This window comes from Eretmochelys imbricata, chromosome 16 (assembly GCF_965152235.1).
Source record: "Eretmochelys imbricata isolate rEreImb1 chromosome 16, rEreImb1.hap1, whole genome shotgun sequence".
Classification (NCBI taxonomy): Eukaryota; Metazoa; Chordata; order Testudines; family Cheloniidae; genus Eretmochelys; species Eretmochelys imbricata.
This window is the reverse complement of record NC_135587.1, coordinates 27,200,387-27,227,499: the sequence shown is the minus strand read 5'-3', so window position 1 is coordinate 27,227,499 and position 27,113 is coordinate 27,200,387. Positions and strand designations below refer to the sequence as shown.

General features: G+C 40.9%; 1 protein-coding gene across 2 annotated transcripts in view; it reads right to left on the bottom strand.

Annotated features, from left to right (window-relative positions):
- RALGPS1 (Ral GEF with PH domain and SH3 binding motif 1) overlaps positions 1 to 27,113 on the bottom strand; it is a 391,212-nt gene that overhangs the window by 312,860 nt on the left and 51,239 nt on the right. Inside the window, exons 5-6 of one of the 2 annotated variants that reach the window (XM_077835616.1) lie at positions 22,652 to 22,759; positions 18,899 to 18,949 (exon numbers count right to left, since the gene is read on the bottom strand). In XM_077835616.1, the coding sequence (XP_077691742.1) occupies positions 18,899 to 18,949; positions 22,652 to 22,759 (159 nt within the window). The remainder of the gene's footprint in view (positions 1 to 18,898; positions 18,950 to 22,651; positions 22,760 to 27,113) is intronic. The other variant, XM_077835617.1, reaches the window with a different exon arrangement.

Here is a 27,113-nt window from a genome sequence, read left to right as displayed (position 1 = left end):
TAATTTGTTATACATGTTTGCCTCATTGTTGTAAAAGAGGTTTTATTGTATTAATATATGGGGTTAATTCAAAGAGAAACTGACTGTGTGTAGGCAGGAAAGAGTACAATGGCTTCAGATAGCCACCCACCTTCCAATACTTAAGGGACGATGAAAGAATCAGTCTCTGATGTTCTACCTCCCACCCCTGATAAACTCACCAGACTAGTTTGTCAAGAGGGTGGGGAGTCCAAGCTTGCAAACCCAAGAAAACAAAGACCCCAATTAGACTTAAAAGGACACTCCTTCAAGCAGATGGTGAGATAGGGATAGAGAGAAAGGGAAACAGACTGATACAGACCTCAGAGGTTAAGGGTGATTAAAGAAATTAAGGCCTTCTTAGGCTATCATCAGAGGGATGATCAGCCTTTATTTAAAATAGACATGCATATAGATTTGTTATTGTTTCAAAACACTCTCTCCTGTTATGGTTTGTTCTTACTTTTAAAATTAAACAATACTTTGGTTTAAGAAGGCTAGTTGATCACTCTATTGAACAATGGTCATAGCTCCAAAACAGCAGAACACAGCAGGGGCTGAAGCCAATCCAACTTGCTAGGATAAGCACAGTTGTTACACAGAATAGCCCAGGGCCCAGTTTCAGAGTGGGAAAACCACAGGATTTCAAGCAAGAGGTAAAGGTAGAGGCCTGACACCAGAGGGGGTGCCCTCGGAGAAACCAGAGGGGAGGGGAAAAAGGTGCAACTGACCCTGTAATTGTAAAATAGCATTACTGTAATACCAATCAATAGTATTTATAGCAAACATTGTGTACGTTTAACAAATAACCTGGAAAACTGTATTTCAGACAAGTTAATTTTAGGCAATCTATGCTACAGATACTTTGAAGATAAGGACTGAAAATCTGAACTGAATTTGAAATTTTATGGGAAGCCAGCATAAAGAACTGAGAATTGGTGTGATGTGCTCATGGTAGCCTGTATTGCTGAGGAGATGCCCTGCACTGTTTTATACTAGTTGGAGTTCCCTAGGTGCTGAAAGTTTCATCCCAAGGTGCACTGGTGTACTCCAGCCGAGAGGTGACAAAGACATGAATAACTGAGGACAGCGTCTTCTAGCCAACTGGAGATGGTAGAAAGCATTACTCACAGCCATTGCAATAAGAGCTCAGCATCCACAAATAATCCAAAAGTACTTCTAGACTACAGACTGAATTGACCAATTGTGAATGTGATCAATCAAGGGAGACTGCCATGGCTGCCAACTCCTCAAAATGTTTTCCTCTGCCTAACCTCTGTTTTACTCAGGTTCATCTTTAGACAGCTGTTCTTCACCCATGAGCTGATCTCATCCAAGCACTAGGCCATCTTGGTGGTGGAGGTGTGGTCAGATGTGGTGAAGTATTGGTAGAGCGATGTGTCATCTGAATATTGCTGGCATTTCAGTCTATTGTATCTGACCAATTCACCTACTGGCTGCATGTAGATGTTGAAAAGGACCGAGAGAGAACTGATCTTTGTGGAACTCACAGATGAGGGGTCTAGTGGTGGATGTGCAGTTTCCCATCACTACTCTTTGGGTGCATCCCTCCAGGAAGGACTCAAACCATTTAGGACATGACTCTGGACTCCTCCCGCCTCTCAGGAAAGACAGCAGTATATCACGGTAAACAGTGTCACACACTGCAGAGAGATCCCGTAGGATGAGAATAGATGTTTGTCTTCTATCCATTGCCTGGAGGACACCATCCATCAGTGCTGCTAAAGCCATTTCAATTCTGGGTCCTGGCCTAAATCCAGATTGTGCTGGGTCTAGTATATTGGTTTCAGTTAGATGAACTTTTAGTTAGCCTTTGGCTAGCTTTTCTATGAACTTGCTCAGGGATCATAGACAGCTTGGACTAAAGTATCCAGCATCGACAGAGTTCCAGGGAAGAAGAGTTCACATGTCATAGACATGTGATAAGCTCTCACAACAGCCATGAGTAATGCCTTCTACCACCTCCGCTTGACTAGAAAACTCTTTCCTATACTGGCAGATGAAGACCTGCCCTCAGTTATTCATGCCAATCACCTCTTGGTTAGACTACAGCAATGTGATATACCAGGGCATGAAACCTTCAGTGCTTAGGAAATTCTGACTAGTACAAAAAGCTGCAGAGTCTCTCCTCAGCAACACAGGCTACCGTGAGCACATCACACCTGTCCTCCATTTCCTACACTGGTTTCCCACAGACCGTTTAAAGCTGTGGGACAAAGGCTGTGCTGAACCATGGAACTCTGGCACAATGGAACTCTCAACAACAAGAGTAAAGCTTGTCTGGGGGGGTGGGGGGGAGGATCTTCTCTGGAAGTGGTCTGAGACTGTGGAATGAATTCTCCCAGCAACTAAGAGCTCTCAGAAACATCACCACATTCTGCTCCAAGTGGAAGGTACATTTCCTTGCCTTCTCTAATATAAACACAAGACAACAGGTACATTTAACCAAAAAACTCACCCCTACCAAAACAAGACACTCCATTTGCTTCTCTCTCTGGGAGAGGATGAGAACAACACATCACACATGAAAGATGTGCAGTCATGTTTAATGTACTATGGTGATGAATGTAATACAAAAACTTATACAGAATAGAACTAGAATGGGGCAGGGTGAATTCATATCTTTGCTGCTGCTGTTGTTTGGCTGGAGAACTTTTCTAGAAGGCTAGATTCACATGGCAGCAGTATATCTGAAAAAACAAGAAATAAAAGGAGTGACAGCAGCAGATCTAGACACTGATTCAAGAAAGCATCCCTATTCAAGGCAACACTTAAGTATATGCTTAAAGTTAAGAATGTGCTAAGGGTTGTCCTGAATAGGTACAGATTTCAGTATATGCTTAACTGATCTTTCTGAACAGGGCCCTAAATCTGTATATCTGGGAGGATTTTGCTGTGTGTTTGAATGAGTTTGATTCTCTTCGTTATACAAATGATCCCAGCCCAAGACTTATGTAGGGAAAATGTACATTTTCCATGAAGGGGAGCTTCATATGCTTTGCTAAAATCTTGGCAGACACCAAGTATGATCTGAAGAGATTTTTATTTTTTTGTTCAGCCCTTCCTGAAGTATGGATAAGCAGAAATCCAGCTGCTGAAAAAGTGCAGTAGAAAGCACCACAAAAACAGCAGTTCCCAACATTTTCAGAAGAGGAACATACAATTAAATATATTCATATTAATTTTTTCATACAAAACTCTGAAGTCTCCACAAGACCAGTTTTCATATTCTAATATAGTGGAGCATAAACATACACAATCTGCAATAAAAACCTTTTATTATTATCAATTACCTCTGTGTTTCATCACGACCAAGAGTAATGGACTTTAGCTATTAAAAATATATACTAAATTATCCATCAGACTAAGAATATTTTCCTATTATTTATAAGGAATTCAACTTTTCTTTTTCAGTTGCATTTTGATCTTAGACAGCTTTAGTCTCTGGATAAACAGTACCTGGATATTTTGAATCTTTGCCAAGTGTCTGATCAATTCCAGCCATTGTTTGTACAGTGGAACATATTATATCACAAATACAATATTTGCTTTTCCATTCTGATGACAACTACAGCTGTAGTTGTTGACACAAATCCCTACAAGTGAGTCTATGGGAGAGGTCTTTTTCTATTTTCTGATTTTTTGGGGTAGCATGTGAGCTTCTGTTTCTAATGCCAATGCCTACCCTATTTTCCTAGAGAAGCTGAAATGGCATTTCAACTACATGCAAGTTTAATGCATTCTGTGTGACATGATCACACTAAACAGATTACAATGTACGAAATGTATGAACAAAAGGGTCGAATTAAGGGCTTGTCCATATGAACACTAATTTCACAGAAAACTGGGATGTAAACCTATCCTGCTCTGCACTAACTGTCCACATGAACCTTGCCGCCATGTGCTAAAAGTTCTGTAGTGCGCTTGAATCTACTTCTATTTCAAAGTGGGACAAATCAAAGCATATTATGAAATATTTTGTGAATGGCAGCAGGTTTGTAAAAAGTAGATTTTCACCCCAGCTTGCCCTGAAGTAAGTGTTCATATAAACAAGCCCTAAGTGACTGGACAGCAGATGCTTCTCCTTTGGCTGACTGATTTAGGCTCCAGTTAAAGGAAGCATCCCTATTCAGGACAGCACCTAAACATGTGTTTGTCCCATTGATGTCAATAGGACTCATGCACATTCTTAAGTGATTTGCTGAATTGTGGCCTTAAAGGGGAAATCTACCGTTGCAGTAAAAGGAGTAGTTGGAAGAGAGAATTTCTGTCCCTACACAAAATACCTATAGTAATTTAATTATACGCACTCATATCTTCCCTCACATTTTCTATCTTTGTTTTATTTTATCTTTTTTCTTGAAGGGGTCTATAGTGTACACCCCGAGTTCAGGATTATAAAATAGATTTAGATTAGAGAACTTTAGCAAAAGAGAAAATAATCTTTACAGTTAGAACTAAGCCATATTTTTTGCATAAACTTTTTATAGGGCACTCACCTGGGAAGTGGGAAATCACAGTTCAATTCCCCCTTCTGCCGGATGTGGAGCAGGGATCTCAACTTGGGTCTCCCATGATGCAGGAAAGTGCCCTACCACTGAGATAAAGGTTATAAGGAAGCCATGATCACCACCCACCCGGCTTCCTTCTCCTCCTCACAACTCCACCTTTTCCTCTAGCAGTTTTGTGAATCTAGCCCCTTATTTCCTTTGTTTTTATTTTAAAAATGCTCAGACCCAAAATGAAAAATTTCATTTTGGGTAAAAAAATATTTTGTTTGACCAAAAGTAAAATGTGTTGACTTTTTTAATTCACCAAAACTATTAGGAATTTTCGCTTTTGGTTCAACACAAGGTTTTCTTCTGATTTTTTGGAACTTCCAGCAAACTGAAAAAATCTGCAGAACTGGAATTAATTTGCAAACTGGACACCATCAGATTAGGCCTGAATAAAGACTGGGAGTGGATGGGTCACTACAAAAAGTAATTTTCCCCTCTGCTGATACTCACACCTTCTTGTCAACTGTTGGAAATTGGTGACGTCCACCTTGATTGCATTGGCCTTATTAGCACTACAAAAGTAATTTTCCTTCTTTGATATTCACCCCTTCTTGTGAACTGTTGAGAATAGGCCACTTTCACCTTAATTGAATTAGCCTCGTTAGCACTGATCCCCCACTTGGTAAGCCAACTCCCATCTTTTCATGTGCTGTAATATTTATACTGCTTTCTGTATTTTTCACTTCATGCATCTGATGAAGTGGGTTTTAGCCCACGAAAGCGTATGCCCAAATAAATTTGTTAGTCTCTAAGGTGCCACAAGGACTCCTCGTTGTTTTTGCTGATACAGACTAACACGGCTACCACTCTGACACTCAAAAAAATCTGTTATTTGACCAGCTCTATTTACAACAGGGGTTCTCAAAGTGGGGGTTGGGACCCTTCAGGGGTCGCGAGCTGTCAGCCTCCACCCCAAACCTCGCTTTTATAATAGTGTTAAATATATAAAAAAGTGCTTTTAATTTATAAAGGGGAAGGGGGTCGCACTCAGAGGCTTGCTATGTGAAAGGGGTCACCAGTAAAAAGTTTGAGAACCACTGATTTACAATATATGTTTGAATAATTACGTCTATTCTGTCCTGCTATATCTCTGTCTGAAAGACTATATACTGGGGTATGTAAGTATAGAGATTATGGAGAGGAAGAAGAGAGTCAAAGATGTTACCAAGGTATGACAGTATGAGAGGAAAGACAGTATTAAAGGAACTGAAGCGCTTTGCACACGTTCCATCCCTGGATTAGCAAAATGAAAACATGAGCCATTTTAGTTGTGTGTTAATTTTATGTACAGGTCTTCAGAATATTTTGCTCCTTTGTAACACTCACTAATTTCAGTTGCATTACAGCAGAGTGTAGGAGAGAGAGAGAGAGAGAGAGAGCCTGGAACACTGGGCCTGGAGGAAGACCTAAGGCCTAAACCATAGTCAGCAAAGTCAGGCCATGCCAATAACCAACATCAGGCCATCTATTAAAGCAGATGCTTACAAGTTCACTGTCTGACACATGAACTTTGCAAGGGCACTGCTAGCATGGCTAAAACAGAGACACTGCTAAGAAACAGTAGATACACAGTATGTGTGTGAACATATTCCAGAAGATTAGCCCAGATTCATCCTGACCTAACACCAGATAAGAGGGTACGTCAGAAGTGACGCATAGGGATGTTTTGCCCGAGACATCTGGAGCAAGGTAGAAGGGGAGGTAACAAGTAGATGTCATGAAAAACATAACGTGTTAATTTTTTGTTTCAGTCTATAGATGTTGGGGTACCTCACCTTAACCCTTTGTGTGGCCTAGGAGAAAGCAGAAAGTCTGCTGCTGACTGAGTCACTCCTTGCCACTGGGCACTCATGTGTTAGCATACCTGTAATCACGGAGCCAGGGTGCTAGTACTGTGCCTTGAGGACAATAAACCTGGCTGAGTGCCTTGAACTGAACTGTGCCTGTGGTCTTTTTTTTATGAGTAACATCAAGGTCTGCTGAATTAGTGGGCTGCATTCTCTGCTAGTGCTAATAACACAGGAGCTCCAAGAATAGAAGCACTGAGCAGTTGTAACAGCTTAGCAGCCTGGATAATATTCTTCAGCAACATTCTTAACAACACAGGGCTTCACTTGGCTCATTTAATATTTTCTCACATCTCTAATAAATCACAACAAATTTAACTTACTGGGAAAATCCTACAGTATTTAATAAAAACTGGCAACTTTTCTGTAAGTTTTAAGCATCCTAAAGAACATAATATAGAATTCTGTAGCATAGATATAATTTTATAGGCAAATGATCTATTTGCGGTAGCACTATTGTGTGTTAGGCATTTTAGCAAATACTTAAGGACAGTCCCCGATCTGAGGTAGTCAGGGCAAAAGGAACAAAAACAGTCAGCTTATATACAAGTAATACCATAATCAATATAATTCACTATAGGCAGCAGGTTAGAAATGGGTCTTTAAAACAGACTAACAAGTAGGGGCCTGGTGGATGAGATCAGGGAAGTCACACCATACATAGGTGTGACTGCATGCAAGAAGCCATGGAGGAGACTGTGCAAAAATATGACAAATGGGCACACTAGGCTGGGAACGTCGGAAGAGCAGAGAGGACAAGGTGACAACACACAGCTTGACAAAGAGAATAAATCAGGAATGGACAGTTATGTAGAGCTTTCGCAATAGTAACAAGAAGTTTACCTTGATATCAGATGGGAAGCAAATGGAGAGATTAAAAAAAGGGACTTACATGATCAAAACAGCAGCCAAGGAAGTGGCAGCAATTGTATGGACTGACAGGGAACGATGTATTATTTGGGAATGCAGAGAGGAGAATGTTGCAGTAATCAAGGTGGAACAATGCTGAAGTTCTGAACAAGAGTTAAGGCTGTGGTGGTGGAGAGAAGATCTTGGATGTGTTGAGGAAGAAGCAGATGGACTGGAATGGGTTAGATGTGTAGGGCAGGGGAGGAGGTTTGGGAAGAGAAAGAGTTCAGTTTCGGCCATGTTCAATTTAAGATGACAAGATATTCAAGAGGAGATATCAGAGAGACAGAAAGGGAGGTGGGACAGGATGGAAGAAAACTACCTGGTGGCGGAGAGATAGCTTTGTGAGTCATCAGCACGGAAATCACAGCTGAAGCCATTTGAGCTGATGAGATCACAAAGAGATGAAGTGTAAAGTGAAAACAGTAAAAGGCCAAGGACACAGCCCTGGGAAATCTCAACAAAGAGGGGGAGTGGGGAGGAAGTGGCTCCACGGAAGGAGATGCTGAAGAAGTCCAGAGGTAGGAAGAAATCCAGCAGAGGACAGTATCCGGAAAGCCCAGAGAGGATAAGATTTCAAGAAGGATCAAAAGCAGCAGAGAGGTGAAGGAAGAAACTATAGATAGGTTTGGAAGGATTAGATTTTTACTGGTAAACGTCAGTAAACACTGATTTCATCGTATACACACACACACAAATATATTTCCATCAATAATATTTTAAATTTACAGATAGGCAAAGTAAGAAAAACAATGCTTGAGAGCTTATCAGAGTGTCATTAAATAATTGACCCCCCCCCCAAGATTTCCTTCAGTTGTGAATTTAAATAAAAATGCTTAAAATAAACTGATATTATCCATCCAAATTATAAAAAATAAAAATGGAATTCTGCCAAGCCTACGTATAGAGTAGAGGCCCTGAAATTTGGCCAGGAGGGGGTCATTAGAAACCAAAAAGAGCAATTTCAGTAGAGTGAAAATTCCAGATCCCAGACTGGAAGGGATCCAAAACATAGTTGCAGGAGAGGAAATCAATGCATTGATTACAGAATGCACATTCAACTATTTTGTAGATGAGGGGAAGTATAGAAATATAATAGTAGATAGAAAGGCATCGGGAGTCAAGGGATGGTTTGTTAAGAATAGGGGAGACCAGAGGTCAATGACAGCTGGATAAGAAAGGTGAGGGAGAGTGTGAGTGCTATAAGCTGCCTGATCAGACACTATGAATATCTTTCATCATCAACTAATGACATAGGCCAGGAGTGCTCCTGGATCCTCAGCTGCTTCCGAATATTCCATCAGCAGCAGTGGCAGAGAGTGATTCTCTCCTACACCCTGCAATCGATGCAGGGGCAGGTGGTTGTAACCTTTCCTTTCAGTTGCAAACTTCCTCAGTCACCCATACCTTTGCTATCTCCAGAACAGATTACTACGTGGAATATACCAAAAACCAAAAAAAAATATATGCATGCAAAAGCACATTATATCTATTCTCGCTCCAGAGATTGTGTTTGCTCCAATTCATCTCTGCAAACAATTAATTGTGCTACCTTTGCTATAGAAAGACCTCGATGATGTGTCCTGCTTACTTAAGAGATCATTTCTCTTCACACGCTGAATCCTAGCAGTTGAGATCAGCCATCACTTGAAGCAGGGTCTTCTCAAGGGAAGGCTCATGACTTTGCAATATGTTTCCTCTCTTGATCTGACAGAGATCAAGTTTGTTGATCTTCAGGGCATAATGTGAGGCTCTTTCTAAGAAGGCTAATTGTACAGGGAGACTTTACAATTTTGGTTGGTAGGGGTCATTTGGAGAGGGTTGGTTTTTTTTCAATATTGTATTCATAAACATGCTTAGAGAGACTGATCATTGTATTACATAAACTGTTAAAATAGATTATAGATGGCCTCTCAATGAGAATTTTATTTTGGTTCTACACAGCTCATCCCATACACTTTAAATCATGACCTGCAGACCTCCAGCTATTCTAGTTCTCTTCTCTCTAGTGCATCTCTGCAGTATCTGAAGAACTTCTGCTGTTGCACATTAATACTGACACACAGCAGTTTGTTTTTCCAACTGTGAGTGTCTTAAGCAGATACTGCAAATTATATCAAAACTGTGGTATGGTTTGGTGATATGCATGAAAGTAGACTGTGCTAAGACTACTCATCTGGTTTACCAATACAGAATTTGTATCAAAGACTTCAGAGCTGGAATACTAGAGCATGTTAAAAAAATAGCATGGTCTACCACTAGTAAACAAAATGGACAATCACATCTGTTATTGAAACCTTATTATGTAAGTGGCTGAATTAACATTTGAAAAATGGGCTACTGCACATACACAATAATGTGGCCCACTCCTCCTCAGGAACATAAACTGAAGAGGCAAACACACAATGATCCTATTTCCCACAACAAAAACTAAACTAACCTAAAGTCTGATATCTTTTTTTTTTTCCCAAGATTAAGAAGTTTAAATTTACTGTGAAGGGAACCAGAAGGGAACACTTTTTGGTTCAATCCTCAAGTAAAATAAAACTAGATGACTGGTTTTATGTCTGCTTGATTAATTATGTAGCGACTTGAATTGGAGCCACTGTAACAGTGAGCTTCATTTTTGGTTTTTAAATCATTTTCAGGACAGAAATACATGGAAAAGTTGTACAATATTACACCTCCTAGCACAATAAATTTCAATTCTGATAAGAAACCAGCCTTGAAAATTCACAATTGATCACTACTGGCCTCAGGCAACTCATGTGTGTAGTACTGTTAGTGACAGCAGTAAGTTATATTTTCATGTAAGATATCAAACTTCCTTAGCTAGTGGAGGCTGCAAATAGAAGTAACAATATCCTTTCCTAGGGTCAAAAATGCCACCACATTATTAGTTTAATTTCAGTGGTCAACCATCCAACAGAACAGCAATGGTCAAAGGAGACATTCACCCTTCAGACAAAAGGCAAAGCACATAGTGGCAAGAAGAAGGGAAAACAACAAGGAATAAGACACAAAGATGATTAAAAATGTTGTATAATTAAAAAGCACCTAAAATGGTCACTTTGCAGATCAATAAGTGGAAAACTTGCTTTTTAAAATAATGTTATACTCTATTTTAAAAGAAAGTCCTTTGATTTCTGGAACCAAAGGCATACAGCAATTTTTTATAGCACACTTATCTCTGCCCTCTGGAATGCTTGTAATAGAGCTGGTTGGAAATGTTTCCATCAAAAAATGCTGATTCTGCAAAATCAAATTGTCCCACAGGAACCTGTCTGGTTTCCTGTCATCTTGCCAGCTCTGCCTCAGCAGTTCACCTGGCAGGTTGCCACACAGACAGGACTCCTGGGGTTGCTCAGCAAACTGTCTGGTAGGCTGGAGTGTAGCTGGACTCCCAGGCTCCCGGCTGCTCAGCAGCCTGCTTGGCTCAGAGCCAGGGCTCTGAGGGCTTCCAGGCTCTTGGGGAATCTGGGAGCCCAGGGAGCATATTTCATTTCAGAAACACCAAAATGTTCCTACTACAGTATTTCTAAAAAGAAACAGTGTAATTTCCTTCTGCAAAAATAATTAAGGTTTGGGGTTTTATTCCGATTCAGGATGAAAAATATTTCCAACCATTAAATGATAAAATTAGTTGCTTGTTATAAACATCAGGCAACAGGGCAGCCATAGTGTGATGTTTGCAAATTTCCATTTTCCTTGCACCCTGCCAAACCATATACTAAATCACCTACATGGCTTTCTAGAAGTTCTGTGTTTTCACTATTTTGCTTTCTAAAATAGGACAGAATCTAACAATTTTTTAAAAAGTAATGTTAAATGAATTTTCATTTTCTACTGTCTGTCACAGTCACATACTCAAAAAACTCGGTCCGTGTTTGTGAATTAGGCCCAGCTGAGACATAAGCAACAAAACAGAACATTTCAATAATTCTCACTCAATTAAGGAAATATCCAAATAATACTACTTAAATACAATGTATTAGCCACTTTTAACAGGCTAAGCAAATACTCCATAATGTGCTACAGAATAACCACTATGAAATGGGAAATAAATTTGTCAGTTAGAGACTTAAGGGTGTGTATGTGTAGGATGAAGGAGTGAGTATAATCTTCTTGAATTCAGATAAATTCAAACAGCTTAAAAAGCTTAGGTGGATCAATTCATTAGGAACACTAAAAAAAAAAAAAAAAAAGAACCAGGCCCAATAGTTTACAGATACTACATCACTGTATAAGCAGCAGCAGTTTGCAAGCTCTGCAACGCAAAACAAAGCCCAGTACTCTTTCCCTATACTGTACCCAAGAACACTTTACATGAAAGTAATTGATCTAAAAAGATTTACCGACTCATCAGCAAAAAATATCTCTTAAAATTTTATTTCCTTTACTTTCCTGCACTTCTCCCATAAAAAATGGTTATCTATTTTACAGGAAGTGTGGTTCTTTGAGATGTTGTCATCATTGTGGAGCCACTAAACATGTGCTTGCAGCTCATGGTTATAACAGACTTTACTGAATAGCAGTGTCTTTTGGGACCACACACACCCCATGTCCCTGTATGAGCACATAAATGGTGGAGCATCCACAGTCCTTCCTCAGTTCCCTCGCAATTCAAAACTGCAAGCTCCTGAGCACTCAAAGCAGGGGCAGATTGTGGGATTCACACTAACTACAATATCTCAAAGAACTAGTTACTGTAGACAGGAATCCCACTCCCACCCCCAGCCCCAGCCCTCCCGTCCCTGGAACAGAAGTTGTAATTTAGGCCAGTAATAGGGCTTTCACCATCTTATCCTTCAACTGGCCCCTTTTCCACAATTAGTCCTCCATCTTGGAAGAATCAGCAAGCTGGCCTTTGCCTGATGGTGTCTCCATGCTGTGAAGAAGGAAGCAGGATAGATGTTGGTTCCCTTCCCAAAGCTCATCCCATTCACCTGGGAGAGAGAGGAGAGTTGCCCTGCCCACCCTGCAAGGTTCCTGATCCCAGGTTGTCTTCACAAACACTACAGTACTTATTCCCAGGACTGCTTCCTTTCTTGCAATATCTCTTATTTCCTAGGTCCTTTGGACATCTCAGAATCCCAAAATCTTAAAGGACTATGGCCGCATTGCATGGGTGGGCTGACCCTAGACTCCAGTAGCCTTAAAGGCACAGACTACCTTGTCACAGAGAGGTAGAGAGAGATTGTTTTCCCCTTTCTGAAAAAAACTATGGTCCTGTTAACAGGACTGGCCCCAACTCCACTTAAATTGGATATCTAGTGGAAATGGCTCCTAGACTCCTATGAACTCATAGCTGAGTAACTAGGTGAAGGCTTTTGGGAAGGGTTCTGGATACCTTATGTCAGATCCAGGGTTCCATAACCTGAAGTCAGCAGTTGCCACGCGATGTGTGTTAAGGGCGAAGAGCCAACATAATCCAGATGCTGATCATATCACTGGCTCTTTCTTTCCCTTCTTTTTCCCAATTTTAGGTTTTCCCAACTGGGGATTATGGCCAAGAAGTCCCTAGGTGAGTATCAGCTGACACATCATGTGTCATATCCTCAGCGCTCATCAGTCAGTGATGCTATTGATGCAAACATTTGTGCTGTGGAGCTGGTGAAGGGCCACTGTGGAGTGAAGAGTGACAACAAATCAGCATTTTGTCTCTTGCCAGTGTATCCAAAAGGTTTTGAATTGTGAGGGTTCACCTTTGAAGGGGATTATTATGGGATGGCCATGCCCAAGGGGTTTACTTTTCTGTGTTGTCTTGGAGAAATTTAAAATAATTCCTGGGTCAGGTAATGAAAAGGGAAACGAGACTGGCTGCAGTGGCTCACAATTTGGATGATTTCTTGTACACAGTAGTGTAGGGATTTGGGCACTACTACTGACTTCTCAATTTCTTTCAGGCTGTGACACAGACTGAGTATTTTGCTCGACCCTGAAAAAGCAGAGGCGCCAGACACGACTCTGACCTATCTGGGCAATGAATTTGACACTGTGGTGGGTGAGTTGTGCTTACCAATGGATAAAGTAATGTGCCTGAAGGAAGGAGTTACTGATGGGGGTAATAGCTACAGAGAAGGTGACCTTGTGGCAACTTCAGAAACTTTTAGGCCTTTGGGCATTGTGTGCACTCAGATGAGCCTTCTGTTGATGGCTCTATAATGCTTTAGCTGGAATCATGCTCTCACACTGTGTCTGCATTACAGAAGAAATTAGGAAGGAACAAGACTTGAGTACCTTTTTGGAAAAATTTAATGGCATTTCACTATGGGGCTCAGATTGGCTCCTTTGCACGGAGATCCTTTTGCATTCAGATGCATCTTATTACCTATTTATTCTGTAACTACATTACTGCCTCAGGACTAACCAAAATGCAGCTCCATTGTGCGAGGCACTGTACAAATACAATAATAAACGTGTATTTAGCCCACGGGTGGGCAAACTACGGCCCGCAAGCCAGATTCGGCCTGTCAGGGCTTTCGATCCAACCCGCAGGATTGCCAGCCCTGTGGTGCAGGGGGCCTAAGGCAGGCTCCATGCCTGCCCTGGCCCCGCACTGCTCCCGGAAGTGGCTGGCACCACATCTCTGCAGCCCCTGGGGGAGGGAGGGGCAGAGGGCGCCATGCGCTGCTCTTACCTGCCGGCACCGCCCCCCGCAGCTCCCATTGGCCAGGAACAGGGAACCACGGCCAATGGGAGCTTCGGGGGTGGTACCTCCAGGTGAGGGCAGCGCGCAGCAGAGCAACCTGCCCCATCCCACCGCACCCCTGGAGCCACTGCCGGACATGCTGGCCACTTCTGGGACCCTGCCTTAGCCCAGCTACACACCGCTACCACCCCAGAGCCACTTGAGGTAAGCGGTGCTGGGCCAGAGCCCGCACCCCATGTGCACCCCAACTACCTGCCCAGAGCCCCCTCCTGCACCCTGCACCCCTCCTGTACCCCAACCCACCATCCTGATCCCCCTCCTGAACCCTAACTCCTCACCCTGAGCCCCTTCCTGCACATCACCCCCCCCCACACACACACACTCCAACCTCCTGCCCCAGCCATACATTCATGGCCCTGCATACAATTTCCCCACCCAGATGTAGCCCTTGGATCAAAAATTTTGCCCACCCCAATTTAGCCCTAAAGATCTTACAATCTAAATACAAAAAAATAAAAAGAATAGGAAAAAGTGGTATAATGCATAAGCACACTAATCAGTATAATGGCCTGCAAATATCATGTTGGTGCCATGAGTTAGTTTGTTTGTTTAAATACCTTGGATGGAGTTTTATTAGGAGGTGATAAATTAAACAGAAGGACAAAGGAATAGGGGGAAGAGAACAAGGAGGAAGAGGAAGGAGGCAGGTAAGAGAGACAGAGGGGAAATGAAGTGACAAGATTGAGTGTATATCTACACTGCAATTAAAGACCAATGGCTGACCCATGTCAGCTGACTCGGGCTCATGGGGCTCAGGCTGTGAGGCTGTAAAATTGCAGTATAGACATTCAGGCTTGGGCTGGAGCATGGGACCCTCCCCCCCTTGCAGGTTGTACTCTGCCTGTTGTAGGACATATGTCTGAACAGATTTGGCTTCCTCATCACCAGCTAGCTTGGCTGGCAGAACAGACTGCAATAATAGACGAGGACTTTACACTCCTGTTCATGTCCCTTTTCTTTGTTTTTCAGTGTCTATTCTCATTGTGTAGCTTTTCTTCTAGCTTCAGGTGCTAGACTAAATCCATGTAAACAGTAGGATCACAGACCACAGCACTGTCCACTGAGCAGCAACACATGTCCATGGAGAACTGATGGGCTTATCTCAGGCTAAAGTGCTACTTTGATGGTTCAGTCAGCAGGGCATTTTGTGGGGCTTCCCAACACCTGGACTAATGAGCTGTTGACACAGAATTCTGTCTGAAATGCCCTCCTCATATATCTTGGAGACCATTATTTCCTTTGCATCCATCTTATCCTCCAAATGAAGTGAGACTGAGCAGCCCTGATGCACCTGTTTCCCTCTACTTTGCAGGTGTGATCACTTACTGCCCGCCCCATAGTATTTGAAGTGGTTCTTATGCACTGGTTGTGGTTGACAGGGCCAGGAAGCATGTCAACAACTTTGCTGGTGTGTCTGAAGACTAAACACTGAGGCAGAGGTCATACAACTCTCCTGAATTATTTTACCCAAGAGGTATGCACCTATGGAATGTTGTAACAAGGGTATTGTGAACAGGAGCAAGAAATGTTTGAGAGATATGCATGTTGGATATATCAATTAAGCAGCATCTCCAGGGATAGGTCCTGACAGCAAATGCGCCAAAATCTTTTTTCAGCGTCATAATTATTTGGGATTACGGTCTCAAACCTCCAAGGGAGAAGAAGGTTTGGCGTGAAGCCCTTTTCCTTGTGAATCAAGCAGCAAACACAGCTTTCTTAGGAAAAGGGGCTGGATTTACAGGGAAGTCTGAGCCATCTTAAGAGGCCTGGCAGTTTTTCAAGCAGTAAGCTGTTCTATTTGCAGGCCAGGATAGGTCTTGAATATAACAAGCTGTAAAAAGAGAATTCACCACTGAACTTCAGGGTGACACTTGTGCTGGTCTCAAATCTCCCTGTTGAGATAATCTGCCTGCACAGTTTTATCTTTAGCTAGGTACAGAGCCAGCCGGTATATATTAGAGCACATATCACAAAGTGTTCAGGAAAGAAATCTGCCATGTTTTTTGGTTAATACTTTGCTGAGGTATTATCTGTCAACCTGGTCCTAGTCATTTCCTGGTCATTCCAGAGACCATGAACTTCTAGTTCTTAGAAGTGTATGCCCTCGCCCACACTGGAAGCATCTGTGATGCCAGCCAAAGGAGCTTTTGGACTTGAGGACTCCATACATGAGACTCCAGGGATAATCAGCTGAGCTATTTTAAGGTCTTTGTGGGGCAGGTAACATGTCCAAGCTGTCCATGTTTGGAATGTAACTTTTGTATGAGTCCTCATATAGACAAGTATGGGGATCTCATCCATGGAGAAGCCCATCATTCTGAGACAGATGTGTTGTCGGATATGGAAGGTAGACAAGGATTGTAGTAGGCTCAGGTATACTGTCTTGGCACCAGAAGAAGTCTGAGGCTAAGAAGACAGAAGCATTCAATCCTCTCTTCAAGGGCTATGCAGAGCAAAGCATGGTGCTAAAAGCTTGATCCACAGAGAAGTAGTGGGTCTGGGAAGGCTGTTCAGTACTCTTCATAGAAAACCCAAAGAGTGAAAGCTCAGGACACAATGCACTGTTGTAGTGAATGTGGCTCCACAATGAGGCATCTGACATGGTATGCCTCCCCCAAGAGGCAGGTTGAGTTGGGGAAAATAGATTTGCATAAAAGAGCTTTTATTACACTGCAGACTGATCCACGTCCAACTGGATAGTCCAACTTCAGTTTGCAAAGCCACAATACTCACACACGGAGCTAAGAACAGACTTGATGTATTCCATTCCTGTAGCTTTGGTAGAGGTAACTTTGTTTACTGTAAGAAGCATGTAAGAGTCAGCTCAGACCCAGGGTGTCAGATGGGCTGAGAGTCAGGGGGCTAGCCCGGGCCATGCTAGTGCCACAACATCCACATTGCTATTTTTAGCATGCTAGTTTGAGCTGAGCTCTGATTACCCACACTGTGATCATGCCTCCCAGCTGCAGCGTAGACATACCCCCAGGGACTCTGCCTTCGTATGCTAGCCCATCAATAAGGAGCTACTGAGGTCATGCAATGCAGTCCTTCATTATGATCCTAACATTAAAATGATCTAATACACCAGATAAACTTCTCAGCAACCATCTCAAATGTTAGCTCTCTGGCAGTGTTCAGAAAATGAAGAACAGCTGCTGAAAAAAAGGTCTTTCAGAAGAACTGCTAGTATCAGTGCCTGCACAGAGCTCTTCACAATGTATGTTCTCCAAAACTTCACGTAGAAGCTATATTTAACTTTGCCTTAGCAGCTCAAGAGACATTCGGTAGAACCCTGTTACAGGAGATCTTGGGCTGTTGAAAAGTTATTTTATTAGAGACTGATAATATGCAAATATTTCAAAATCACTATCCAACACACCTAATAATCAGGTTACAGAACTAAAGTCTCCCATTCTTATGTATACCTTACCAGTAGCCTCAACAAATCATTAATAAAAATGCATAGGAAAGATTGCAGCATGCAATACAAACAAGTCTGCTAAAGAAATTAAATCAAATTATACTTCGCTGTTTACAGTAACTTTTGTTTTGTTAGTTCTCTGGTATGGGCAGGAAAAAAAAAGGAATCTCTTATATACCCATTTTTTTCGGTGTGATGTCACCAGGACAGATTAATGAGATCTGAGTATCAACTTCCTGCATAGACAGAACGGTGGAAAAAGAGCAGTTCTCTCAAACTGAGGTTGAGTCTGTATTACCAAAAAAGCATATGGAACCTCTCTTTTTCCCAGCAAGGGAGACTGGGCTGAGAATGAATTTCAAAAGACCCAGTTAGAGAAACAGTGGCTTCTGCTTCAATGAGGACTTATGAAGAAAAAGCTGGGCCCAACACTGGGCTTGTACACTGCAGAGAAGTTAGACCCTAATCTGTTTGGACAAGAGCTCTGGAATAACACCTTGTTGATTGAGAAGTCCTTGAAGGCAGAGTCCAATGTGTCTCCAAACTCCCTGTAGCATTTAAATGGAAAAGCTATCAGCTTTATAGGAAAATTCACACATCACACTATCCCTAGAGAATGAAACTCAGAGCATATTATATAAAGCATCTAAGCACTAAATTTATAATATTCTGAGATTGCGCATGTTGGCAGTTGGGACTAATGCTGTACAGCTTCTCAAAACCAACAAAAGAAAGAATTTAGTACTAGATTTTCATATTCTCAATAAAAGCTGATGGGTGCTGAGCACTTCTGAAAATCTGGCTCTTAGTATAATTTTTGTAACTCGCAAAACTTTAAGTATCTCAAACACACAATATACTTCAGAGATACAACATGATTTTTAAAACACACAGAATATAGGTCAAACACTGACTTAATGATTGCTTAAACAGAATAATTTTCACTTTGTTAATTTTCCATACAAATGGTCTTCCTTCATTTTCTAGAAGGAAAGTTTAAAAGAAAAAGAAAGTATATACTTAGGGGAGATAAGCAAGCACTATTTTTATAACTCAGCACATTTCCTGTGGTAGTTTTACAACAGCCTAATGCTCCATATCTAGCACAAGATGTCTCCAAGAAAAAGGTGCTAGCTGGACCACTCACACGGTTACTTTGCATATCAGCATGAGGATCTTCATGTGTGAGCTTTAACAAAATTGAAGTGTACAGATATAAATGCCTTCTAGTCTCTCTAGTCCACTTTGCTTGTATGTTTATAGTTGAAGAGTCCATTTGTCATGCAGTGTTTATATACATTTATGGCACCACATTAATCATTTATACCTATAAGAAAGTGTTTTATCCAACTGGTCACTTTTTCCCCAAATACCCCAAACAAATATTAACAGTGAATTTAAGAAAACATACCTCTGGCTGTATAGCTTTAAATACTGGCATGTCCATTAAAGTAATCTGGCTCTGTAACAAAACAGTGTTAAAAATAATTTAGTATGAAAATAAAACAAGTACATATTTACAGCTGCTTTTACTGGGTATGGCTTTTCAGGAGTCTTGGCTTGTGTGCCAACATTTTCTCAATGAGGAGATTCACCTCTTAATTAGGATCTTTTTCAGTTATCTGCTTGTGCTGGGCCAGCAGCAGCAGGGGCAGCCCTCTGAGTATCAGCATGTTACTGCACTGTCATACTTTATCATAGAAAGTTTTGCCTGAAAATGGTTTATTTGCATACTTTAACGATCTTTATCCAAGTCTAATGTAACTGTAAGTGGTTTGTCCATGCAGCCCTGGACTACCAGTCTTGTTAGTACTTAAACTTTAGGGTGACAGTTCTGGCATGTGCATACCTGAGTGACATGACAGCATTACTCAGCTACAGTGTGGTGAAGAAGCCTGTGGACAAACATGGGACTGGCTGCCAATAAACTCAACTACAGGGGCTTCAAAAATCTGGTTTGTGTAGGTGTGTGTGACGTTGCACTCCATAGGTCTTATGGAAATATGCTAATGAATGTGAATATAATATAACTGGAATATTCATGCAAAAGGTCTCCAGTAAAGTATCATTACAAAGCTTATAATCTACTGAGTGTGTTCATCCTGTTTGTACATATGTATCATTCTTGTATCTAAAACTAGACATATGAAGTATAACTCTGAAATCCTATTGTAATTATGCAAAGTGTGGGCCATTAATGGTGGTTTAGAATCTTGATGGCTCTCACTGACTAGAACAATAGGTTGTAAATGGCTCTGTTTACTTGCTAGCCTTCCTATGAGTCAGGCCGGAAGAATGGAGGCTTGGGGTCTCACAGGACATGTGACCAGGTCACCTGTTACTGGAATCCACATTAAACCTGGTGCTTTTCCATTTGGAAGGAGGGGTGGGGACCCAGAGAGAAAAGATTCCTGCCTTGTGCCAACGCTATAAAAGGGGGTGGAACAGAACAAAGGAGGCTGCCAATCATGAGAAATCCGAGTTACCACCTGAGCTGGAACTAACAGGACTGTACCGGGGAAAGGATTGAGCCCAGACTAGGAAGGAGTCTAGTCTGTGAAAGAAGCTTACTGGAACATCTCCAAGGGTGAGATTTTATCTGTAATCAGTTTCTTAATGTATTAGGCTTAGACTTGCGTGTTTTGTTGTATTTTGCTTGGTAACTTACTTTGTTTTGTCTGTTATTACTTGGAACCACTTAAATCCTACTTTTTATACTTAATAAAATCACTTATTAATTAACCCAAAGTGATTAATAACTGGGGGAGCAAACAGCTGTGCATATCTCTATCAGTGTTATAGAGGGTGGACAATTTATAAGTTTACCCTGTATAAGCTTTATACAGAGTAAAACGGATTTATTTGGGGTTTGGATCCCATTGGAAGCTGGGTGTCTGGGTGCTGAAGACAGGAGTACTTGCTGAGCTGTTTTCAGTTAAGTCTGCAGCTTTGGGGGCGTGGTTCAGACCCTGGGTCTGTGTTGCAGCAGGCTATCATGTCTGGCTCAACAAGACATGGTTCCAGAGTCCCAAGCTGGCAGGGAAAATGGGCTCAGAGATAGTTTCAGCACATCAGGGGCTCAGTCCCAGAGATCCCCTTGGGACTGTCACATCACAGAGCACAACCATATGTTTTACAAGTAAAGTACCATCTCTAGTGTAAATCACTGTCTCTTTCCTGCCATGTTTCGCATAATCCCTTGTTCAAGAAAAAATGTGAAGATATGACAGTAAAATTCAACAAGAGTTGGGCAAAACTGCCAGTTTTTTCTTTATGGGATTTCAGTACCCAAGCTAGATAATGTTGGCAAGAATATACCAGTGTGACATTTCCTCCCAAACTTTTTATTTTTACATTATTAAAAAAAAACCACAACACTCAACTTTAGGGAGTGACCTTGGACTGGTTATCCCCAATTTCCCTGGGAATCTAGTTGTAACATACCAATTCCAGTCTCCACTGACTACTTATTGTGCCATGGACCTATTCCCTTCAGTACTGCCAATAATTAGACCAAGCCCATTAGGGGGTATAAATTTAGCTTTACAAGACTTCCTGTGAAAAGTTCCTCAGTTGAATTAATATTCACTCAATCTATTTGAGATTCTCAGTGAAGGGAATGTTACATGATTTAAGTCAATGTAGTGGGAAACATAAAATATAATTTGTTAGTAATTATCAATTAATTCCTAGTAAAATTAAATTAAACTAGGTCCCCCTAGGAACCGGAACCAGATGACATACCTAGCTGCCCCAAATATAGGAGATCAGTAATGAAATATCACTAGGGCATTAAAGAGAGCCTTTAATGTGCCTTGGCGAAGAGGGGTTTTTCTGTTGGATTTGTTTTTAAATACTGGGCATGAGAACTCTTATAACTGAAATAAATCAAAGCATTATATGATTTTCCTTAGGCTACACTACAAGTGCTACAAAGGCAAATATTACTTGAGCTGCTGAAATTTTTGTTCATGGCTACTGATTCCCTCCCCCCCCCCCGCCATCTACTAATGGACCAATACCATTGTTAGGATTCCTTTTGTTCCTAATATCTTAAATTCCATCTTCTTTTCATTATTCTACTGGCCATTGATCTCTTTGTGTCCTTTCGTTTCCTTTATCAATTTTCTACAGTTCCATGATTCTAATTTGTATACATTATTTTCAACCTGTTTTGAACTTTTATTATATTAACTGTGGAGGCCAATCCTGTGGGCGGTGCTCAGTTAAATTTGGGAAAATGGAAGTTAAAGCATCAAGTGATTTTATAACTGAACTAATGTAGCTCTGTTAAGTGAGAGTTTTTAATTTTAATGTATTATCATAATGACCTGTAGTCCACATCCAAAGAACTGCAAGTTGGTGCAGGATGAGGCACTGTCAGTCAAGACTTGTTCCAAGATGACAGATCCACAAAAGTTATGACAACATTTGTTACAATGGTATGGAAGTCTTGTTTGTGGCCATCGTGTTTTGTAAGCATTGCGGGAGCTTAAACCTGACACCACATTTTATGTCCAACTATACTGTTCAAGTGCCTGGTACATTTGTACACTCTTTCAGCCACCTTCAGTACCCCGTGATCGCTTCTTCTTGCTCTGTAGCATGTTACACATGTAGTAGTTTAAAACAGAAGCCAAATAATATGAGAGCAAAGAGCTGTACCTGGCATGGAAGCTTTGCTTTGAATCTGGTACTGAAAATTGGTGACGGGGGTATGAAAACTGACTCCCTCAACTTTCAAGAACTAACTGTTTCTCTATAACCATGAAAAAAACAATGCTAGAGATTTAGGTTAAAAAATAAAACAGGGAGTAGGGCTGTGTCTGCATCAGCAAGCTTCCAAAGAGCTGTGGATATTTAGCACTAGTTTTAAAACCCACTTGAAAACATCTAATATTTTGGAAAAAATCCAAAACAGATTTGTAATTAGTTTCAACAGAAAACCAAAGATGTTGAATCAGTTCAGTACTGAATGCTTCATGTTGAGGCATATATCTCAAAATTTATATGATCAGAAACTTATCTTTGAGATTGCTGAAAGACTTGTTTAAAGACTTGTCTAAAAGGTGTTATTTTGAAGGAAAAGAATAAAAAATGTGATGCTATTTTTATATTGTTAGCTCTGAATATTATAAGCATAATGCAAACATTTTTTACTTACTGCAAACTCCTCAGGAGTTACTTTCAATACGTCAAATACAACCGCATCATAGCTTTTATTGGCATAGTCTGAACTCCTTCCTTCCAGAGAGTCAGAGCTGCTACTATCCTACAGAAAGTGAAAAATTAAGTCTTATGTGCAAAGTGATGGATTTCATGTCAGACAAACAAAAAATAAAGTTTAAGTCTGATATCACATTCATGCATAAGAATAAAAGTTTCTACTAAAAACTGAACAACATATAAAGAAAGAACTTTCATGCAGTGCATTGCAAATCTTTTCTGAAAATAGATGTGGCTCATGAATGATAGTATTTACTATACCACAGACAAATTATATAGCTATCTAATCAGAACAGGCTTTTCATTCAAAATCTAAAAAATACCAGGATGTTTTTTCCAGTAAAATTTTAGTTGTATCAAGTCTTAGAAGTTTCCGTCTCTAACAAGGCTATTTTAAAAGTTTAGATTAGAAAGAAAACAGTCAGATAAAAGGAAACTGGCTGGTATTGCCCAATCTCAAATGGAACAGTTTTGGCTCTTCTCTCCTGTTCTCTCCACACACCAGGCCATATCCAAACCTTGCTGCTTTCTTTCCACATAACTTACTGAAAATCTCAAACCCGTCCAGTTCTGAGACAGCTAAATGCAACTCTAATGCTTGCTCATGTTCTGATCATCTCCTGTCTTCATTACTGCAATCTCATTTCCTCAGTATTGTGCAATTCCTACTCTACCCCCATCCAGTCCATCCAAAAATGCGGTCACAAAAATCTTATTCCTTGCCCTGTTTGACCATAGTAGCCCCTCTCTGAATACCTACATTGGCTCTGTGTCAGGGATAAGGCCCTGCACCTGCTCAGTCTTCTGACAGCCTAGTGAGCATAGCTAGGCTGCATCAGCCAGACCAGTGACTCTCAACCTGTCCAGACTACAGTACCCCTTTCAGGAGTCTAATTTGTCTTGTGTACCCCCGAGTTTCACCTCACTTAAAAACTACTTGCTTACAAAAATCAGGCATAAAAATACAAAAAAAAGTGTCTCAGCACGCTATAAGAATGGCCATACTGGGTCAAACCAATGGTCGATCCAGCCCTGTATCCTGTCTTCCAACAGTGGCCAATGCCAGGTGCTTCAGAGAGAATGAACGGATCAAGCAATCCGTCTCCTGTCACCCATTCCCAGCTGCTGGCAAACAGAAGACACTTCAGAGCATGGTTTTGCATCCCTGCCCAGCCTGGCTAATAGCCATTGACAGATGTATCCTCCATGAACTTATCTAATTCTTTTTTGAACCCTGTTATAGTCTTTGCCTTCACAACATCCTCTGGCAAGGCGTTCGACAGGTTGACTGGGCACTGTGTGAAGAAATACTTTCTTTTGTTTGTTTTAAATCTGCTGCCTATTAATTTTATTTGGTGACCCCTAGTTCTTGTGTTATGAGGAGTAAATAACACTTCCTTATTTACTTTCTCCACACTAGTCATGATTTTATAGACCTCTATCATATACCCCACCACTTAGTCTCTTTTCCAAGCTGAAAAGTTAGTCTTATTAATCTCTCCTCATATGGAAGCTGTTCCATACCCTAATAATTTTTGTTGCCCTCTTCTCTACCTTTTCCAATTCCAGTATATCTTTTTGGAGATGGAGTGTCATATCTGCATGCAGTATTCAAGATGTGAGCATGCCATGGATTTATATAGAGGCAATATGATATTTTCTATCTTATTATCTATCCCTTTCCTAATGATTCCCAACATTCTGTCGCTTTTCTGACTGCCGCTGCACATCGAGTGGATGTTTTCTGAGAACTATCCACTGAAAAATTGCTTACTTTCTTATTTTTATCATATAATTATAAATATTGTACTTACATTTCAGTGTAGAGTATATAGAGCAGTATAAACAAGTCACTGTCAGTATTAAATTTTAGTTTGTACTGACTTCACTAGTGCTTTTTAGGTAGCTTGTTGTAAAACTAGTCAAATATCTAGGTGAGCTGATATACCCCCAGGAAGACCTCTGCATACCCTCATGGGGTACACGCACCCCTGGTTGAGAACCACTGAACTAGACCACATGATAGAATGCCCCATTTGACTGGCTAAGGAAGCTAGAGGGCTTGCCCTTAAGCCCAACAGCAGCTTGTTGCTGGCTGCTCAAAGCCTTCACCAACAGATGCAATTGCTCCTGTGATCACTTATTCCTAGTCTTACTTCTGCCTTGCTACAGTCCCGCTCCTGCTTTATTCCAGCTTTGGACCCAGCCCTGCTCCTGCCTTGGACCCAGCATTGCCTGTGTCTTGCCTCACTCCAGGTAATCCAGCTCTGACGCTTGTCTCTGCCATCTGGTCTCTGACCCTGACCCTGCCATCTAACCTTTGACCACAGTTCCAATCACGAGGTCTGACTCCAGCTCCAACCACTTGGCATGACCATCCACATCCCAGTCTCAAACATTCCCATTCACACACAAACTGCCAAACATTGTCCTCGACTTCCTGGCCTGCCCAATTCTGTCTTGCGGCCTACACCTTGGATCTTTTCTCTTCTTGCAATCCCCATCACTCCTCCCCTCCTTAATGCTCATGAAAAAGGTTAATAATAGTAATAAACTACATTAAAAATAGTTATTTTCTTCTCTGGGTTTTCTAACATATCTAATAATCCCAGTTTGTCTTATATATAGTAAGCGTTTTCAAGTGTAAAATTCCACATGGGCTCCCTGTTCTGTAGATATGAGAGAGACACACCCTTCCACATAGACTATTTTGTAGTCTAGGGAAGGTGCACTGGATTGGGAGCCAGGAGACCATGAGTTCTGCTCATCCTCAGAAATACTGTTTATATTTCTGTGAGCTTAATAGGCCTTAATATTGAGTAAGACCTCAGGCCCCCAACCCTACAAAGTAATCAAGTGTCATGCACTCCATTTTACAAATAAGATAACAGAAGTTGCATGTAGTCTTTAGGCAGAAATGGGAATACAATCACGGTTTCTAATATGGCAGACTCAAGCCTCATTTACCATACATTTCAGATTGAATGCGACAATTCTACAGTGCTTGGCTAGCCTGTCTCGAACCACTAGCCCATGTTCTCCTCTCAGAGTTTTGAAAAGAATCCAGGAATTTTGATCTCCATCATTCTATGACTGTCGAGGAAATAGCCGTGTTGCCCATTGGCAAAGTGAGATTGCATCCTTATGCACAATAAATTACTCCTTTAGTTGAAGCAGTATGAGTCTGTGCTGTGAATATGAAGCTCAGGGTTCAAAGCTGCAGACCCATGTGGGGGGTTCCTTATGGTTGCACATGAGGAAATTTGTTTTTTTCAATTCTATTAATAAATTGGTTTAGTTTACAGAGACAGAAAATATTCTCAAAAATAGGTTTTATCATTAAAACATCATTTGCCAATTATAATTTGCCCAACCAGCAAGATAGAAGTGTTCCACATTTTGGTCACTTGTCATTGTATTTTGATTTCTTGTGCTGAACACTGCAATGTTTGAAGATTGAGAAGTATAGATAGTAAGCTCTTTGGGGCAGGAACTGTTTTATTATTTGTGCCCTGTACATTGCTAAATGCTCTGTCAATGCTTAAATTAATATTAACAAACAACAACAATCATCGATATACTGGCAGCTCAAGATCCACAAATCTAGCAATATTTACATATTAACACTATTTAGGGAATGGTGAGAGTTAAAGGCTCTTTGGGGGACTACACTGAAACAATATGAGAACAATTTGCATTAATGTGATTAAACACTACACTTTTATAGCACACTCCTATCTTTTTTAACTCTTTCAGAGGAAATTGTAAACCCTGCCCAAATCTCAAGCACTGGAGATCTCGCAGGGGCTTAAAAACAAAAACAAAAAACAAAAAAACTTCTACTAATCTAATCTAGTAACTCTTGTGTATGCCCTGTCTACCCCCAAAAGGATCACTTGGATTAATCAAATTCTTTTTTTTTTCCTGCGCCGTCTTGTGCAGTTTTAGTGGTTTCTCCCGAACTCAACAACTTGGAAATATTATCTCGTTATAAAATATATTTTGTATTGATTCCTATTTACTTCAGCCTTCCCAAGATGGTAGTGTCTGGAAAAAACTGTGCAGAGTTACTGGAATCTACAGTATATTCAAGCCAGTAAGCAAACCCAAAGGTTAATAACAGAACTTTGAGGTCAAATTTGGACAGTAACAAACCAGCTCATTTCAATAATCCTGCATCATTAGTTAAAAGGCTTGAAAAATAAAGTCACTGTATATTACACAAACTTGTAGTACAGACTAGTGACTAGCCACCCTGTAGTTAGGATTTCCACTGTGCCCAAAAATTGCAAGACCATCTCTATTTCCATGCATTTGTTTGGCATCTCATATAATAATCTTATTCAGCAACTACAGTAAATCAGCAATGTCACTTTAGAAACCATTATGCTATTCTGCTT